Source organism: Macaca mulatta, chromosome 13 (genome assembly GCF_049350105.2).
Source record: "Macaca mulatta isolate MMU2019108-1 chromosome 13, T2T-MMU8v2.0, whole genome shotgun sequence".
Lineage (NCBI taxonomy): Eukaryota > Metazoa > Chordata > Mammalia > Primates > Cercopithecidae > Macaca > Macaca mulatta.
The window spans coordinates 93,996,789-94,016,348 of NC_133418.1; the positions used below are offsets into that span (position 1 = coordinate 93,996,789).

General features: G+C 49.9%; 1 protein-coding gene across 2 annotated transcripts in view; it reads left to right on the top strand.

Annotated features, from left to right (window-relative positions):
* GALNT14 (polypeptide N-acetylgalactosaminyltransferase 14) overlaps positions 1-16,665 on the top strand; it is a 224,818-nt gene extending 208,153 nt beyond the window's left edge. Inside the window, exons 12-15 of one of the 2 annotated variants that reach the window (XM_001105195.4) lie at positions 3,495-3,578; positions 4,052-4,196; positions 14,801-14,920; positions 16,073-16,665. In XM_001105195.4, the coding sequence (XP_001105195.1) occupies positions 3,495-3,578; positions 4,052-4,196; positions 14,801-14,920; positions 16,073-16,231 (508 nt within the window). In that variant the 3' untranslated portion in view covers positions 16,232-16,665. The remainder of the gene's footprint in view (positions 1-3,494; positions 3,579-4,051; positions 4,197-14,800; positions 14,921-16,072) is intronic. The other variant, XM_028831803.2, reaches the window with a different exon arrangement.
* Positions 16,666-19,560: the final 2,895 nt, after the last annotated feature.

Genomic DNA, 19,560 nt, shown 5'->3' on the forward strand with positions numbered 1-19,560 from the left:
CCTTCACTAATGCATCATTTATGTTTCTTTGGGGGCAACCAATGGCTTTTTGTCATGCTAACATCACCCACTCATCATACAAAGGCTGTTGAGCAGATGGGTTTTTTTGCAGCCTAAACTTCATAGGTTGAACCCATCACTGAGTGGGAGGATTAAATCAGAACCCACCAAAATGGTTTGCACCTCTGAAACCATAAATCCATGCCGCCCCTCAGGTTCTCTCACTCCAAACCTCCAAGGCATTCATTTTCAGTCCTCATCAGAACTTCCAATCTGTTGGCCATATCAGCCACATCCCCCTCACTGCCTTCCCTCTCTAGCTTGGATTCTACTCTTTTAAAAACTGAACTAAAAGGTCTTGTCGTCAGACCTTCTGTGCTATTGTCCATCCAGCAACACCATCCCCACAGTTCTTCCAGGTTCAACCTTGGATGAATCTGACTTTGCACCCTGTCCTCCAGTGCACACAGGCTGCTGAACAGAACTGGGAATGCCAGCTGGTGCTACTAATAATACACCATGGTCGTCAGTCTCAGCAAGGCCTGCAGTCTGCCCACTGGCCCTGCTGCCTCTCCTAGCTAGCGTTCTCCCTCGATCTTCATTAAATCTCCACTCTTCCCAGCCCCTAGTCCACCCCCCTCTTTGGCTGGCAGCAGATGACACCTTCTGTTTTACAGATGAAATAGATGACATCAACTTCCCAAAACAAACCAACCCATTAACTTCACTGCATCTGCAGCATCCTTCTCTGTCTCTTGTCTCAAAGGACAGGCTGTGCTTCCTGCTGTGGTCTCCATCCCTCCACCTGTACTCCGGATGCACCATTCATCGCTGCATTCATTCATAAATCAACATTTATCGAGTTCCCACTGCCTGGATTCATCTCCTCTTGCCTCCTGGCGCAGGGCCTCTCAAACATTAATGGGCAAGCAGATTTCCTGGGGATCTTGTTAAAATGAAAATTCTGATTTTGGAGGTCTGTATTTCTAGTAAGCTGCGGGTGATGCAATGCTCCCGGCCTGAGTGCCACAATTCGAGAAGCAAGGTTCTACCAAGGAGGTTCCCAAACTAGTCTGCATATGGGAGTCCCCTGGGGAGTTTCAAACTGACTGCAGTCTGTGCCCCTCCTCCAGAGAGTTGGTTTACTTGCTCTGGGGTGTGGCCTGGGATGTAGAATTTTTCTAAAGACCCCACACCAGGTGATTCTAACATGGGGACAAGTTTGGGAACAATGCTCCTAGGGGGCTTTGCCCTCTGGGTGCCTCCACTCTCTCCCTGATCCCTGGTCTCTCCTCTGCTGTATTATGCCCGTCACCATTTAAACTTCTTAAATGTCTTACATCTTAAAAAAAAATAGGAGGGGAAGGAAAGAAAGCAAACTACAAAAACCCTCCTTCAGTCCAACATTGCTCGTCATCCACACTCTGTCTTTTCCACTCCTCCAGTGCCCAGCTTCGTGAAGCAGTGGTCTGCTTTCCTCTCTCCACTCCCCTCCTCGCTCCTGGCCCGCAAGCCCTGAGACTGCTCCCACCTGGCTCCCTCGTGACTTCCTTGCACCCTGTACTGTCCTCTTACGCTGCCCCATCAGCATGAATCTTCTCCCTCCCCTGGCCCCTCTGGTGTCCCTCGGTCCCTAGGCTTCCAGAACTCTGCAGGCATGGCGTTTCTTCTGCTGCTAGGCACTGCTTGCTTGGTCCCATTTGCAGGCTGTTTCCTCTTGGTGGTCTTGCCGGAAGGTCCGTTAGAAAGCCTCTTCTGACTACATATTCTCCCTGGCATGAAGCACTATGTCTATGCTGCTGATATTTGCATCTCTATTTGTCAGCCAAACCTATCCTTTGAGCTCCAATCCCTTCTATCCAATTATCCACTGGACACCTCCACCAGGATATCTCCCTGGCGCCTCCAACTCAACAAGTCCTAAACTGAACTCATGACGTTTGCTCCTAAACTTACTCCTCATCCAATATTTCCCATCCCCGTGAAGAGTTTTCCTTGCACCTGTTGCCCAAGTCAGAAATCTAGGTGTCAACCTTGAATCCCTCTCCTTCTCTTTCCCATCCAAATGATCACCAAGTCTTGGTAACACTGCACCATCATGCAGTGAGCACGCAGGCCCTTGCTAAACACCCAATATTCAGCATTTTAGAAACCTGACATCCTTCCCATCCCGATGGAGCTTAGAGTCTGGTGATGAGCTGTGGTTGGTGCTCTATGAGAAGAAGTTCTAGTGCAATATTGAGGTGGGGAGTGGAAGGAAGTGAGCTGGACAGGAAGCAAGGCCAGCTCTATGTGTCTTCCCAGGAAGAACAAGACATGGATGTAACTTAGGTGGGTGCTGAGAGGTGTGGAGGCACTCAGCCTGTCGTTCTTCATTCCCACCCCCCACTTCCCTATTTGAAAGCATGATCAGCACCTGAGTTTCCACAGCTGCCTCCTCACTACCCTCCCTGGTCCCAGCTTTTCCCATCAGACCTATTTATGGACCAGCACTGAGATGCTGTCAAAGTACAAACCACCTCTTGCCCTGCTTAGAACCCATCAGTTTCATCCCAGTGCCCTTTAAACAAGTCCAAACTCCTTGGCAGTGCCTCACAGGACCCTTTATGGTCTGTCTTTGCTTTCAACTCACCCATTTCTGCTCTTCCAAATCACCACCCCTACATTCACATACACATCTATTTTAAGACCCTGCAGCACTCTTCCTGCCCGCAGAGCTTCTTTCGTGTCTTCACATGTGCTCATCTTACTCTCCCCACTGCCTCTAGCAGGGGCCCCTACCTCTGGTTTGTCTAGATAATGTCCCCTTTTCCTTCCAGATACCAGCATCACCATTACTACCTTGACCACCATGGACCCGACAAGCAAGGGACCCCCTCTGAGTTGTTCCCATAGATCCCTCCTGCTCATCCTATGTCACCTGGGCTGTGATGGGTTATTTCGTTATCTTTGCCTATTGTTCAAAAGCTTTCCATAGTATCCCACATTGGGTATAATGCCTGACACACAGTAGGTGCTCAATGAATATCTGATGAACAAACACATGACCAGGCCCCAGAAACGGTGAAATAAAAGGGTTTTTTGAGGCTGGGGCAGCAGGGAGTAGTGTTTCGGCTGCAGAATCCAAACAGAAATTGTGACTAAGCAGGCCCAGAGCCCCAGCGGTGAATTATTGACAACACACTGAATGTTCTTGCAGCTTTGTTTCGAATGAAAAGGAAAAACACCCCCAAATTCCATCTTCAAGTAAAAGCACCAGTCCTCGCTGTCATTACTGCACCATTGTGAGATATTGCTAAGTGTTTCCATAGCTCTGTCTGCAGTTATAGAAATCTGTTCTTGCTTAATTTCCCCAGCACCCTCCAGAGAGATGTGAGCACAGAGCATGGCTATGAGTTGCGCTTTGTGCTCTCAGTCTGGACTGGCGTTGCTGGCGCCTGCCTCTGACAGCTGTGTTTTGTCTTTGTGTGTGTCCACAACCCCGTTGCCCCCAGTGTTGAGAGCAGATTGGACCTGAGGAAGAATCTGCGCTGCCAGAGCTTCAAGTGGTACCTGGAGAATGTCTACCCTGAACTCAGGTATCCGTCCTACCTGTGGAGCTTTGGCTGGCTGAAAGGAGAGGCCCTCAGCTGGCTTGGTCTGGAGAAGAGGCAGACAGTGACCAACTAGATGAGGGCTTTTATGTATATCGGAGGTCTAAGAAGACCAGTTGGCTCCCTTCACCCCTAAAACCAGAAGGGACCTTATACTGAATCAGTAGCATGAGGGGTTGCTGTTAGCCAGTGGCAGTATTTCTCACCTGCTTGCGTTTGAGCCCTGGCTTATGGACTCACTGACACTAGCTCCATTGCAGGCACTCATCCCCATCTGTGGCGCCTGGATCTTTCCTTGCCGCCTCATTCTTAGTGGCGCCCTGCCCTTCTCCGAGCTGTGCAGATCTTTTGTAACAACCCAGCCCTGCCATTCTCAGAACGCTGCCCACCCTCTCCAGCTGGTAGTCTTGCTAATCCAATGAGCAGTGGACTCTCCTCTCCCTGTGACTCTCCTCCAGCATCCCCAAGGAGTCCTCCATCCAGAAGGGCAATATCCGACAGAGACAGAAGTGCCTGGAATCTCAAAGGCAGAACAACCAAGAAACCCCAAACCTAAAGTTGAGCCCCTGTGCCAAGGTCAAAGGCGAAGATGCAAAGTCCCAGGTAAAGTAACTGGCTGGGCATACGGGACCGTGTGTCACAGTAGAGGGAGGCGGCCAGATGACTCTGCCTCCATCACCTGCTCTTACATGACATCAGATGCCCATTTATTCCCAGAGATCAGTAGTGGAGCATGAGAGGTGTCGTCCCCCGACTCTGCCACTGTGCTTACACTGCTTGCTTTCCAAGTGCATAGAGTTCCTCTGAAAGACAGCTTAACAGGCAGCATCCTGCCTGCAGGAAATTGCCCATTAAGTTAGCAGGAGCTTAATGAGTTTGTTGTAGTTGGTGTCCTACCTGCTGGCAGCAACCGTGGGCAGGGTCAGGCAAGGCCAATGGCACAGCTAGTTCGCAGGTGTGAAATGCAAAGGGGGAGAAGGCTGCTGCTGGGTGACACTGCCTCCTGGGACAGGACGGAATGCCTGCTCTGTGAGTCTCCCAGCTGATTTAGCTCTGACTGGCAGGTAATCACATCAGATTTCATAAAACCATCACTGTCCACCACCCTGTCTCTGGGCAGCATCCTTCTTCATCCCCAGCTTCACCTCTGCATCTCCTGCCTCCCCTAAGTCTGCAGGACCATTTGTGGTCCCTTCTCTGAAAGGTTTCCTGTGCTTTACTTGATTCATCGACAGAGTACCTTCCCCTCCCTGCCATGTTTTTCCGGACAGTCTTCTCCCATCTGAGGCTAGAACTGTTATTTTAAAGGTCACGGACAAATTCACAGCCTGTCTTGTAGCACTCGGCCTGTTGACTGCATTAAAGCACAGTGGCACACACCTGTAATCCCGGCACTTTGGGAGGTCAAGGCAGGTGGATCACCTAAAGCCAGGAGTTCACAACCAGCCTGGCCAACATGGCAAAACCCCGTTTCTACTAAAAATACAAAAAATTAGCCGGGCAGGGTGGCACGCGCCTGTAATCCCAGCTACTTGTGGGGCTGAGGCAGTAGAATCGCTTGAACCCTGGAGGCAGAGGTTGCAGTGAGCTAAGATCACACCATTGCACTCCAGCCCAGGCAACAATAGTGAAACTCCTCAAAAAAAAAAAAAAAAAAGCGCATTTGTCTATGGCTTCTCACCTGGCTCTGTGGCTCAGTGCGATCCCCCTTCTCCTACATTCCTGTTCCTTTCATCTGTTTTCCTTGCTAACTCCTCACCCCCACTCTCATACCCTTCTGGCGGGTATTCCCCAAGATTCTCAGCTCACTGTTCATTTCTCTACAAACCATTTCTTGGAGACTTTTTTCATGCTTCCAGCTTTGACAGTTTCCTGTTTGTTGATTCACAAATTCCATATCTTTATCTATCCATGAATTCATTTATTTATTCAACAGCTACTTGCCTGTTAACTATGAAGATGCAGAGATGAAAGACTAGGTTGCAGGCCTGAAGGACCCCTCAAAGGGCCTAAAGTAAAAATAAGCTAGAAAGTAGCCATTGTGATGTAATCTCTGTCCTGGATGGAGTTTTGTCCGGGGTACCATAGAAGTTGCAAGAGATGGCATCCAAGTTAGGTGTGAGGCTCAGCGAAGGTTTCCAACCGGACTTGGAAATGAGTTGTATTCTCAGAGATGAGTAGAAATAGGCCAGGTTGGGAAGGGAAGAAAGGGTGGCCCAGGAAAGACCTGGAGCTGAGCAAGGACGCTGGCGAGGATGCTGCCTTTGCAGGGCTGTGGGAGAGTAGGGTTGGAGAATGGGATGTGAGGGGAGGGAGCAGCAGACGGTGTGGCTGGAGAGTAAGCAGGAGCCAAATCCTGGTCTCTCTTCCCATGCTGAAGAGGTTATGTTTTGTTCTGGGGAACAGGATGCTATGAGATCTCAGGAGAGGGTTGGGAATTGCAGATCTGCAGGTGTAGATCTCCCACCTGGACTCTCTCTCAACACTGGCTGATTGAGTGAGTCCATGGCCACACTGAACTCACTTGTGACTCAAGTCAACAGATGGCCATGAGCACCTGTCAGGCACCCTGGCTGCCTCCTTCGTCCCACTAGCTCTCTCCACGTGACCCCCTTCTCCCAGGACCCCCACTTCCAGCCTGGTCCAGCTCCTGCAACTCTTCTTTCTCCTGCACCCTTCATTGTCTCGTTTCTCAGAAGGGCTGCTCTTAGATCCCATGTTCACTTCTTTATGCTAGATCAGCATTCCTCAATCTCAGCACTCTTGACATTTGAGCTGGACATTTCTTTGTTGTAGGGGCTGCCCTGTGTGTTGTGGGTGGTCTAGCAGCATCCCTAGCCTCTGCCCACTCTTGCCAGCAGCACCTCCCCCAACACAAGTCAACACAAGTCACGGCCATCAAAAGTGTCTCAGACATGACCCAATGCCCCCTGAGGGAAAAACCACCCCAGTTGGGAGCCACTGGGTTAGATTATGGCAACAGCCTCCACTTGCTTCTCCTGCCCTGGCTGCAGCCCTGCCCCCACCCTGACGTTGCATGTGGTCACTAATCCATTGTTTTCAGTCTCAGCACAGACATCGATGGCTCCTAGTGTCTACCACAAAAGCCAGACTCTTGGCCTTGGTACTTGAGGCATCTCAACCCAGCTCCAACTTGCGGTGGCTTTTCCAGGACCCATATCTCTGCTTCAGTAGGGCAGGGGAGGGAGCTGCTTGAGTCAGACAGGAAAAGGGGAAGGAAACTGAGGTGTTGATTTTGCTTTAGGCGTGACTGCTTGGCTGAGAATGACATAATTTGCCCAAGTGGCATTTTGCAAAACGTTGTGAGTAGGTGACACACATCCCTCTCTTCTGAATCTGTGTGTGGGCAGGGCTGGTAGGCAGCAGCCAGAGTGTTGTCTTCCTCCTTTCCCTGGGGCAGGAGTGTGCTTGGTCTGTTTCCAGCAGAATAAGGGGCTTTTCTGGTACATGACGCCTTTGGCTGCATAAGGAAGTGGGAGGAGAGGAGCCGGGTCTCTATGGGCCTCAGAGAGGGGCCCTGCAATGCCCTGGCCCCAAGAAGAGTTGTCAGGCCATTATTTGACCAGAGGGTAATAGTGCCCATCCCAGATGACCCTCCTGTCATGTGAAAAAGGGTAGGGACAACAGTCATCTTTGGGCAACTCACACTCATCCTGGGCATGGCCTACGCGTGAGCAAAGCATCTTCTCTGGAAGATGGTATTGAGCTGCCCCTCCTCTCTGCCTTGGCGAGAACAACTGGGTTGGTGTCACCACAGTGTGAATGTGGGGTGCTAGGGGAATACTCCACGACAGGACAATGCTCAGTCCACTTCACAGAGTGTACCACGGTCCAGGGACCACTCCTGCTGAGATGCAAGGTGGCCTGATGCTGGGTGAGACACAGCCCCTGCCCTCCAGGGCTCACAGCATGACTCAGATACATTTCCAAGTAATCTGGAGGTGTTAAACCCACATGGGACGGATAGAAATCCACATGACCAGGCCAGCTAAGATAATCTCCCTGAGTATGTGTACCTGTGTGTATGTGTGTGTAGTATACACTGACTTATATGGCCTTTCTCTTCTTTTCAGTGTCCACTCCTCCTTCCCATATAAACTACTATTCCTGTCTTCCTGCTTCCCAACCCCTTCTGCTAACACTGGGCTTTGTTGCATTCTCTCCTCTTACAGCTGCTTTGCCCCCATCACCTCTTCCCACCTCTGTCCTCCTACTTGTCCTGCCTGCTGGCCTGTCCAGAGGGAGTCACATCTGCCCCTCAAACCCCTAAACATGGTTTGTTCGGTCTTCTCTGCTCCCACTTCTTTTGTCTCTGAGAGGCCATATCAGGGAAGTGACATAAAAGCCTATTAAGTAGATGTTGCTATTATCCCATCGTACAGATAGGGGCCGAGGTCAAAATGATGAAACCACGGTTTGGAGAGGTTACCCAAAGTCATATCCTACCAATAAGGGTGAAGATGGATTTGGAGAATCTGGCCACATGTCATAGCTCTGCTCTTGCTGATGCTGGAGAGTCAGGGCTGGCTCTGAGCTCTTTTAGACAGTTTTAATCAGGGGAGAAGACAGCTGCCCCTGAAATTCCTCTTCTAGGTCGTAAACATTAAAACCATAAATCAGCTCCACCTTGACAGGGGAGAGTGGCAAGAGATTCTTCTTCTTGGCCAGTTTCCAATGACAACCTTTATGAAAAGATGAACGAAGGTTGTACCCCCATGTCAGGGTCTAGGCTGGAGGACCATGCCAGAGAGTAGTCCCCTCCCTGATGTTGTGGGCACTGGGAAGAGCATGAATGGAGGCTCCTACTCCCGATTCCACACCAGAATGTGGGACACACACCGCGCTGGCTTCCTGTCTTGCCTGCCCCCATTTCTTCACACCCTGGCTACATATCCAAGCTGGGTCACTCCCCACTAAATGGTCCCCCTTGGGCCTAGGGGTGTGTACTAGGAATATAGTCTACCCTCAGAGGACAAGGTCAAAGGTGAAGAAGCGAAGTCCCAGGTAAAGTAACTGGCTGGGGATACAGGACCATGTATGAACCCAGGGATGAAATCTACATAGGTTTTTTTAATAAGACTTGGTCCTTTTGGCCTGGAGACTCTAGGGTCCTCAGTTGTGGAGTAAAAGCACCAGAGAATGGGAACCAAGGGCTGAGTTCAGCTTTAGCTGCCCACACTCTCTGCAGGCCGGTGAGCCCCAGGCTCTGGGGCATCCTTATTGTTGAAAGGAGACTGTTTTGTCCTCTGGTTCTGACACTGGCTCCCGATGCTGCTCCACCCCCAGCCCTATCCATTCCTCACCCTGCCTTCCCTCCCTCTCTTGGCTGGCTTGTCAACCTTGAGAGCAAAATGTTTAATCTGAGTGTGTATTGAAGATGTCGGAAAACTGATGCCTTAGGTGAAATGCGAGAGAAATACATCATCCGTTTGTAAACATGTGAAGCCCGAGAAGTCTCCAGGTTAACAAGTTTCCTCTTAACTTTATTGGACTCCAGAAAAATATTTGTGAAAGGTAGAAAGAATATAGGTGCACGAATCTAGTTTCCATCCCAATTTTAAAAAAGGGGAAAAACATAAAACATATTTTTAGCTCGTCATTTTACCTGTCTCCCAGTGTGTGGGCTACTGGTTGTGGAGCATGCAAGTTGGGTACCCTGGGTGGGCAGGTGAAGATAAAGTCTCCTCCTAACCTGGACTGGCACTGGTGCCTTGAGGTGTGTGAACCTGAGTCTGCTGGCGGGACAGGCTGCCCGCATACCACCCTTCCTGCCCAATACCACCCTCCCTGCCCAATGCCACCCTCCCTGCCCACACACCACCCTCCCTGCCCAATGCCACCCTCCCTACCCAATGCCACCTTCCCTGCCTGATACCATCCTCCCTGCCCAATGCCACCCTCCCTGCCCGATGCCACCCTCCCTGCCCTATGCCACCCTCCCTGCCCACATACCACCCTCCCTGTCTGCTGCCACCCTCCCTGCCCGATGCCACCCTCCCTGCCCACATACCACCCTCCCTGCCAGATGCCACCCTCCCTGCCCGATGCCACCACCCCTGCCTGATGCCACCCTTCCTTCCTGTGCTTTCTCAACACAGCCTTGGGAATGGCTCCATCTCTTCCTCCAGCATAGCAGCATCCCTGACCCCACCCGCTGGCAGCTAGTAACACCCTTCACCCAGCCATAGAACCAAAAAATGTCTGCAGACACTGCCAGAGGTCCACTGAGTGGGGAGAGTTGAGAGCTGCTGCTCCAGGCTGATTGCTTCTTGCCTACCAGAGGTGGGGGCCCTGGGCCATTCCAAGACCAGCTCCTCTACTGAGGCCCCTCGTCCTCACTCCTGCATTTTTTTTTTTTTTTTTTTTTTGAGAAGGAGTCTTGCTCTTTTGCCCAGGCTGGAGTACAATGGCATGATCTCAGCTCACTGCAACCTCTGTCTCCCGGGCTCCAGCAATTCTTCTTCAGCCTCCCGAGTAGCTGGGATTACAGGCACATGCCACCACACCTGGCTAATTTTTGTATCTTTAGTAGAGATGGGGTTTCACCATGTGAGCCAGGCTGGTCTTGAACTCCTGACCTCGTGATCTACCCACCTCAGCCTCCCAAAGTGCTGGGATTACAGGCAAGAGCCACCGCACCCAGCCCTCTTTTAGTTACCTCTTAAGACAATCTTTCATCCCTGCTTTGCCATCCTGTGCAAGACCACAAGCCCCAGGCTGGGTGCTGTGGCCAGACTGGCATCTGCTAGAGAGAGAAGGTTTCTGACCCCCTGCCCGTCCCGTCCCTGCTCCCACCAGCAGTGGCTGTCTCCAGAGATGTCCTCCAAGCACAGGTTTTAAGACTGTCTGGCCCAGTCGATCCCCTCCTCATTCACTGGTGACTCCCCTCCTCCTCAGCCCCCAGCTGGCCTATCCCAGTAGAGGGGGCAGGGCCACCCACACCAACCCCCAGGACAGTCTCTGGGTTGCCCTTCTATGGCTACAGCTTTGGGATAGGAGGGACAGTTCCTGGACCAAACCGAGAGTTGGGCTGCTTATTCTCATGGCCCAATAATGAGATGCAGATGAACTGGGAAAGAAGAGAGTTTATTTCTGTAACCGGGTACAGAGAGAAGACCTGGAAATTATCGCCAGACCAACTCAAAATTACAAAGTTTTTCAGAGCTTATATGCCTTCTAAGCTATATGTCTAAGTGTAAATTTACATTCATCTAAAGACATAAGTGATTAACTTCTTTTAATCTATAACTAAGGCCTGAGTCCTGAAGACCTTCTCCTGGAGCCTCAGTAAATTTACTTAATCTAGATGGGTCCCAATGCCAGGGGTGATTAACTTGTCTCCTGCTAAATCATGGAGGTTTGGGGAGTTCCTTCAGACCCCAATAAAACTTGTTTGTGGAGGTCTGGGGAGTTTCTTCAGACCCCCAATAAAATTTGTTTAATCCTAAACAGGTCCTGTGAAGAATTCCTTCATTATCTTGTCATGCTTCAAGGCCCAGGAAAAGCCTTGACAAACTCTTGGTGGGCTTTTGTGACATTCCAGCCTGTGTAAGGGCACTGGCCCTTTCAGCCTTTAACATTTAACCTACCCACTCAGGGCTGAAACAGTGGTCGGGGAGGCCTGCCTGTTCAGCTGTTAGGGAGACCTGGCCTGCCACAGGACCTGCATCATGGGCTAGGCTTTTGCCAGGCCCCCAAACGAAGCCACCGGCAGAGGGCCAGCACTCAGCGATCCAGGCCAGACCTGCTGAGCAACCTCTGCTGCCTTCCTGGAGTCCGTTTCTGACTGCAGGATTCTCTTAATAAACCCATTCATCACGGCCCTTCTGGGAAGTCTGACAGGCTGCAGAATGGAAATCTGAAAATGCTCTCCTTGCTTCCCGCCTGCGTGCTCCTGTCTCTTGCTTCTCCTCCCTCCTCTCCTCTTTCAGATGTGGCCAGACATCAGCCTTCCTCTGGGACATGAAGAGGCTAAATTATTGAAATGCCAGGAAATACCAGCTAATGGAAAGTCCACTTAACATGAGGGCTTCATTATCTGTGCATGTTCACACATTCTCCTTGGGGGTCTTTGAGATGTTTTCATCAGGCCTTAGCCTGGAGATGCACCAGCTGCCCAAATGCATTTCTTCCTGAAAGGCATCTGTGGACAACAAGGGTCGAGGATGTCAAAAGAACTGCCCACCCGCCCACCCATCCAGCATTTCCAGTTTTGAGACCCCTAGGATATTAAAAAAGAACTGCAAAGTGAGCTCTCACAAGAGGCTTTTATATTTAATCAGTTAATGCTTTTAACACAAAAAACACAATGTCATTGTATGATGGTGACTGTAAGATAATGGCAGGATTTATTTTTGAAATACTAATCTGTGGTTCCTTACAGACTCTACAGTCAGGTAATGGGTCAGAAGGAATGAACTTCGTCTTCCCCTGTCAGTGACTGTTTCTTTAGCCTCATTCCAGAGAATGGTGAGAAGTCTAAATCTGAGGTCAGTTGTACTGACCTCAGGGCATATGGCTTCCTGGTAGTCCAACTGTTGCATTTGACTTTTTGGCCCTTCTCTCTCCTCCCCACAGGCCAAGGAATATTCTAGGCCCACACCCAGGTGCCCACCTTCTAGATCACATTCTGGATATTTAGGACTTCAGAATCCCCCACTCAAATGGCCCCAGCCTAATTCAAAGCCCTGCGTGGGTCTCTGAGGGTGGACTGTGTCTCAGTACACATCCCCGGGTCCAAGGGAGACCATTTAGAGGGGAAGACTCAGCTTGGATATGCAGCCAAGATGCGGGAAGACAAGGGGAGCTACTCAGGCTAGAAGCCAGCACTGTGTGTATCCTATGGTCTGGTGTAGAATCAGGAGTGTGGGCCTCCATTCATACTCATGGCCCAATTACTCTACTAGAGAGGGTACTATTCTCTGGCCTGCCCCACCCCAGACCTTGGCAAGGGTGTACAACCTTTGTTCATCTTTTCATAAAGGTTGTCACTGGAAACTGGCCAAGAAGAAGAATCTCTTGCCACTCTCCCCTGTCAAGGTGGAGCTGATCTTTGGTTTTAATGTTTACAACCTGGAAGAAGAATCTCAGAGGCAGGCGTCTTCTCCCCAGTTTAAGTTGTCTCAAAGAGCTCAGAGCCAGCCTTGACTCTCCAGCATCAGCAAGAGCAGAGCTGCTGGAGAAAGTTGGTGTGGGGGCCACTGGCTGGAGTATGACGTTGGATAGCCTCTCCGAACCTTGGTTTCATCATCTATAAAATGAGGATAATAGTAATACCTACTTAATAGGATTCTTATGAAAATTAATCAATCTGTGTAAAGTTGTCAGGATAATACTGGGCACATCACAAGCACTCAATAAATGTCAGCTCTTATTAGCAGCAGCAGCAGCAGCCTGGTCATTGCACCACCTCTGTGTGGACAGACTTCCTTCCCCTTTCAGCTTATCTTGGAGAAAGGCAAATGGGATGTGTAGAATGTGATGTTCACAAGGCCAGAGAAGAACTTCTTGATATGTCCCAAGGAATGTATCTCATGACTTTATTATAGAAAATTTCAAGTATCTATAGATACAGAAGTCGAATAGTATAAAGAACTATATAATAGTATAAAGAACGCCCTTCTCTCTCCTCCCCACAAGCCAAGGAATATTCTAGGCCCACACCCAGGGGCCCACCTTCTAGACATGGACACCCGTTGCCCTGCTGTAAGAACAAGACTCATGGACAGTCTTGTTTCATCTATATTTGCATCCCTCCCCAGCGAGTACTTTCTGATCTAGGTCTTCTCCCAACACCAGCAGTTTGAAAAGGGATAAAAGAATCCTTACACAGGAGCCATTCTCCCGCTAGGCTGGTGAGTCACAGATCAAGAGAGCCAGGCGTCATTGTCCAGCAAGTCAGGTTGACTCAAGGTGGACGTATTCAGGACAGCAGAAGGTCCTGAGCCTATGGAAGTGGTTCCTCTGAACCACCCAGGTCCCAGAAAACAATAAAGTCTTTCAGCAGCCTGTGGAGGTCAGGAGAGGACCGGGGACCAGGAGGGAAGGTGCAGAACAAGAGGCAGATGGCCACTACTTCTGCCTGGGAGACACCTTGTCCTAGAGTAGGGGGCTGGCCTGCTAAGTGGACTTTTTTCATTCTTGGGCCAAGGGGAAGTAGCCAATGAGTAACCTGGTCCAGAGGTTCAGGGTCAATGTGTTTCAGGGATGTAGTGAAAATAGATACAGCCCTCAAAGGATCCTCTGCAGTTTCCCCAGGGGACCCAATTCAGGAATTATCTTCCTTGCCCCCAGATGGAGGCAAGGGGTAAATGTTATCCTTATTTACAACCTGGGAATAAAACTGCTTCCACCAGCACTTTCTGCCCCACTGACTTAAGAACTGGGAAGTGCTTGTGGCTTCATAAGCCACAGTTACTCTGTGATCTCTGGCACTTTGGAGGGAAAATGTTGGAATCATTTCTCATAATGAACGACACAGCATGCCCTTCTTCCTGATGCCAACAGAACTCTGCTTGTCAATCCGATTTCTCAGTTTTTCTCCCTGCAAGAGCTCAGGGTCCAAAAGATCTATTATTCTGGCACATGCACTCTCCTGAAAAAATTTTAATCCTCATAACATTCTTCATTCCCTCAACCCTTCTTTATTCATTCCCTTGGAACACTTGTTCCATTTGTCCTTCCATCTGCCTCTTGTCGTAACTCTCATGTGCTCTAGACACTGACTCAGACTCCCTTTCAAAGAACAGGGGACAGCCTAAAGGTATCTGGTATGGAGGGGTTGGGAGTTGACCTGCTAAGTGGCTGCTTGAAATGCCAAGTGCTAGGAACATACCCTCTCAAGACGTTTTCTCCAGACAGAAAATGTGGAGCACACAGCTCAACTGGGGTTGTTGTTCAGGCTCCTGCCCAAAGGCCAGAATTGTTCAGGACTCCCAGAGGCAGCCTGAATGGCCCAGGCCCAGGCCCCTTCGTGGGGTATGGGAGGGAGATTTCCATGGAGATATGACCTCTGAGTCTGTGGCACTTGAGTAGCATTTTCCAATGTAACCTTGGTGATCATTGCCTACTGGGACCCTTGGTGCTTCTTATCAACCTGTGCTAATCACGCCCATAGGTGTGGTTGTATCCCTTGAGTGGTGGCTTCCTAGATCCTGAACAAACCTTCCTGGTCTCTTTCTCCCCAGGTGTGGGCCTTCACATACACCCAGCAGATCCTCCAGGAGGAGCTGTGCCTGTCAGTCATCACCTTGTTCCCTGGCGCCCCAGTGGTTCTTGTCCTTTGCAAGAATGGAGATGACAGACAGGTAAGGGCTCAGCAGGTCCCTGGGATGTGGCCATCTCCGTAATGTGACTGCCTGTTTAGGGCTTAGTATCATGAGCAGGAAAAGAGAGAAATTGTTAGAAGAGGAAGAGTTGATAAGAGAGGTCAGGAGAGGGAGGGAAAGTGCTACCTAGGACCCCTTCTGTGTTGCTAGCAGCAATGGCAACATCCACCCTCACTGGTCAGCCTGCCCCATGAAAGCCTATTGATTTCCACTGACCACACCATGCCCATTCATCTTCTACTTTCCTGTCATTGCTCTGTTCCCCACCTGGGATCCCAAACAAGGATCTCAGGGTCACAAGGATGAGCAAGACTTGACCCTTGCCTTCAGGGCCCTGGGCTCTGGCAGTGTGTCCCCCAAACTTCCTAGCATTCTGGGCACATGAAATGCCCAGTTCCTCTAGCAGCAAAGTGATATCTCCATTCAGTTTCTTGCCAACTGGGTATTGGTGTTAGAGAGAACAAGATTAAAATGCCTGTTTTATGGTTTACTGGCTGTGTGACCCATGGCAGGTTACTGGACCTCTCTGGGTGTCCATTTCCTCCTCTCTGAAATGGGGTTGAGGAGGTCCACTACGCAGGGCAGCTGTGACTGTCTCTTGGCAGTAATGTGCTTAGTGCCTGCTCCGGGGTGCTTCCCCTGATGTGTCCAGTCCCTCCTTTGTCGTGCGAGGTCAAGTGTGAGAACCTGCTGCATGAGACCCGCCTCTCTGCTCTGGCCCCTCGTGTGCTGACACATTTTGAAGAAGCCCCCAGCCCCTCCTGCCATCACACTCGCTGCTCCCACCACCCCAGCTCTTCCCCACTTCCCTGCCGTCATGCAGATGCTGAGTGTAGACCATTTCTTAGGTTGCTCCTGTGACTAACTCGCTTCATATTTTCTGGGCTACTGCTTGGAAAGTTACTGCCTCCTAATGAGTTTTCCTAGTAAACATATTGATTTTGCTTTTAACTTTTTTTAATCCAATTTAAAAAAAGAAACCAACAATAATACCTGGCAGAGCAATTAGTTACAGTTTTAGTGCTTATGAAACCATGAAATCAAGTCTCTGAGTGACCCTAGACATATGAGGTACCTACCTTTCTGATAATGCCAGAACTCATTCATTCACTCTCCTCTCTGTCTTACCAGCAATGGACCAGAACTGGTTCCCACATCGAGCACATAGCATCCCACCTCTGCCTCGATACAGATATGTTCGGTGATGGCACCGAGAACGGCAAGGAAGTCGTCGTCAACCCATGTGAGTCTTCACTCATGAGCCAGCACTGGGACATGGTGAGCTCTTGAGGACCCCTGCCAGAAGCAGCAAGGGCCACGGGGTGGTGCTTCCCTGGACCAGAACAGACTGGAAACTGGGCAGCAAGCAGCCCACAACCACCTCGGACATCCTGGACTGGGAGGTGGAGGCAGAGTTCCCCGCCCAGGATAGGAGTAACTGTCTCAGGGAGGACAGAGGAAAATACCACAAGCCAATGGGGCTCAGAGACAAATCCCACATGTTCTCAAGGCCATTAAGTTCCAGTCCTGGCCAGTCTTTTCGTGATTGGTATCTGGAGACAGAAACCTAATGGAAAGTGTTTGTTGTTCCTTTTCTTACAAAGGAAGCACTCTCTCGAGGCCAGAGGGAAAAGCCTTCTTTGTCACTAGGCCAGGACTACATTGAGAGACGAAGAATGGAGGTTGTTTTCAAAACAAATAAAACCTTAGAAGTTGTCTCTGGACATCTCTTGCTCTTTTCTTCTTATGTTGGCTCAAGGCTAAGCTGAGCTCTTCACAGAATAGGGGTAGGGGGTGGGGAGCACCTGTGGCAGAGTGGACAAAGATAGGGAGACGGGAGACCTGTGCCCTTATCCTGGGCTGCCACCAACTAGCTGTGGGATCTTAAAATGACATGTAACTTCTTTGGCCCCCCATTTCCTGTTATGTCAAAGTGGGAGAGTGGGACCAGATCAGGGGTTTCTATTGATGATGCACACACACCTGCCTCATTCTGGGGAATTGTCTAACTTGGAGGCTCTAGGCTCCCCTGTGGAGATCCTGGTTCAGTAGGTGTGGGGTAGGGTCCAGACATCTCAGCTGATTCTGACACCACTCCTTGGTTGAAAACACTACCCTACCTAGATGGTCTCTCTGGCTGCTAGGGCTTTATGGCCTATGGCCTTTGGCATAGAAGTTTCTTACTCTAATAAATCCCCAGCTTACTGGTGTGCCCTGGGAATGGGTTATGGTTGTTGTCCATTATTATTAACTAGGGTTTAAGAGAAGAACCAATCCATATGAAGTTCCCAAAATATGGCCATCCCTTCTCTGCCCAGGTGAGTTTCCTACATGCTGTTTGGTAACTGACTTTGTTATCCACTGCTGCATAACAAATGACCCCGAACTTTAGCAGCCTAAAGCAACACACATCTATTCTCACATGGCTTTTGTGGGTCAAGGATACAGGCGTATATTAGTGAGATCCTCTGCTTCCGGGCGTCTTACAGGGCTGCCATTAAAGTGTTGGCCAGGGCCACCGTCATCTTAAGGTTCAACTGGATGGAGCTGGATCTGTTCCAAGCTCACTCAGCAGTTGTTGGCAGGATTTGGTTCCTCACAGGCTGTCGGCCAGAGGCTGCCCTCAGTCCTCTGCCATGTGGGCCTCTCCAGCATCACCGCTTGCTTCACCCAGGTAAGCAAGCCAGGATGGCAAGCGTGTCACCAAGATGGTCTTTTATAAACTCATGTCAGTTAGAAGTTACTTGCCCTCGCTTTTGGCATATTTTATTTTAGAGAAGCAAGGTATCAGGTGTAGCCCGCACTCAAAAGAAAGAATTAATGTCAGGAGGCAGCGATTGCTGGGAGCCATTTTAGAATCTGCCAACCACAGGAACTATTATATTCTAAGCAGGTATCCGTTTCCCCTTCATCCAGAAAGCCCTTCAGTGATGGGAATTAGTTCAAGCTCATCATTATAAAATCCATTACTGCAGACTGCTATAGACTTGGAAAGTAAAGAGTCGAGTGTGTGCAGCCCCAGAAGCTCCTTCGGTGTTGGATCTGTTTGTTTCTGCAATGCCCTGGTGGCCTCCCGTAGTTAGGATGTGGCTCTTTTGTTGAAGCAGTTTCGCTCCACACAGGGAAAAGGAAGAGAGGCCATGGGTAAATACAGCTATCTATAGAAGACATTCTGATGACTCCTAAGCTCTGTGTCCACATAGTTGAAACCAGGCCTGCAGAGAAGAATGAGAACAGACACATTCACCAGCAACCTCTCCCCTATGTAGTGAAACAGGTACTGCACTGGAATAAATATAAGAGAGCCTAGGATTGTCCTCATCTGTCCTCTGTTGCCCTCAGTGTATGTGCCTGTCTTTGAGCTCCCTGGTGGCAAGAAAGTTATCTCTTCTTTATCCCCGCCGCTGGGCTGGGCACTTCAGCCTCTCAGTGGGTGTTCTCCTAAATGGATGATCGAAAAACTATTCCTACTTTGGGAGGCCGAGACGGGCGGATCACAAGGTCAGGAGATGGAGACCATCCTAGCTAACACAGTGAAACCCCGTCTCTACTAAAAATAACAAAAAACTAGCCGGGCGAGGTGGCAGGCGCCTGTAGTCCCAGCTACTTGGGAGGCTGAGGCAGGAGAATGGCGTGAACCCGGGAGGCAGAGCTTGCAGTGAGCCGAGATCATGCCACTGCACTCCAGCCTGGGCGACAGAGCGAGACTCCGTCTCAAAAAAAAAAAAAAAAAAAAAAAGAAGAAGAAAAACTACTCCTTGTCTGAGACAAGTGACATTATTTACGTTTTACTACCCCTATAAAGTCACAGAATGCAGGTGGCGTCGGGTGTTTCTCAAACACCCAAAGGAATGGGGGCAGAGGAATAAAGGCCTCGGCCTCAGAGGGGCAAATGCACCTTATCTCAGCCTATTTTGATGTGGCTCAGTTGGCTCCCTGGCCTCCCTCTTACAGCCAAAGCCCTTGGGATGATAATGAAGAGTCACCTTAAAGGATGTGGAGGGTAATCTGCTAAAGGAGGTAGGATGGCTCTCACGTGAGCTGCCACGCCTGCGTCTTAAAAAGCCTCCTTAGTGGAAAATGGAGGTTCAAAACTCTGATGGTGCAAATAGGAATCTCTACAACTGTGCAGAGATATCCAAATGCTCTCCAGCCACTAACCTGAAGGTGATGCAGCCAAAGCAAGACGAGTTGGGGATTTAAAGGCAAGCAAAGCAGCCATTCTGAACCTCTACCAATTCAAGGCAAAGCTGACAATCACTGGATGGGACAGTAACATTCTCCAGTCCCAGGGATGCCTTTGCCTGCAAGTGTGCAGCAGAGAATGTGCATGGCCAAGCTTTCCCTGGCTGGCTGGTGTTTTGGTGGATGCTGAATGAGAGCCCTCAGTCAACTCCGAATATTGAGTTTGAATGCCAAAATGTAGTAACCGGGACTAGCCCACTTAGTAGGTCACCAGTAGCTGTGAGTGAAGGTGAAAGTTTGTCAAATGATATCAGCCTGTGTCAATAAAAAAGACCGACACTCAAAGGATCTTAAGCGTTCACAAGATTTAGACCTCAAACCACGCTTGGAGAGTCATCACCTTAGAGCGGTCTCACCATACTGCCAGGTGACGA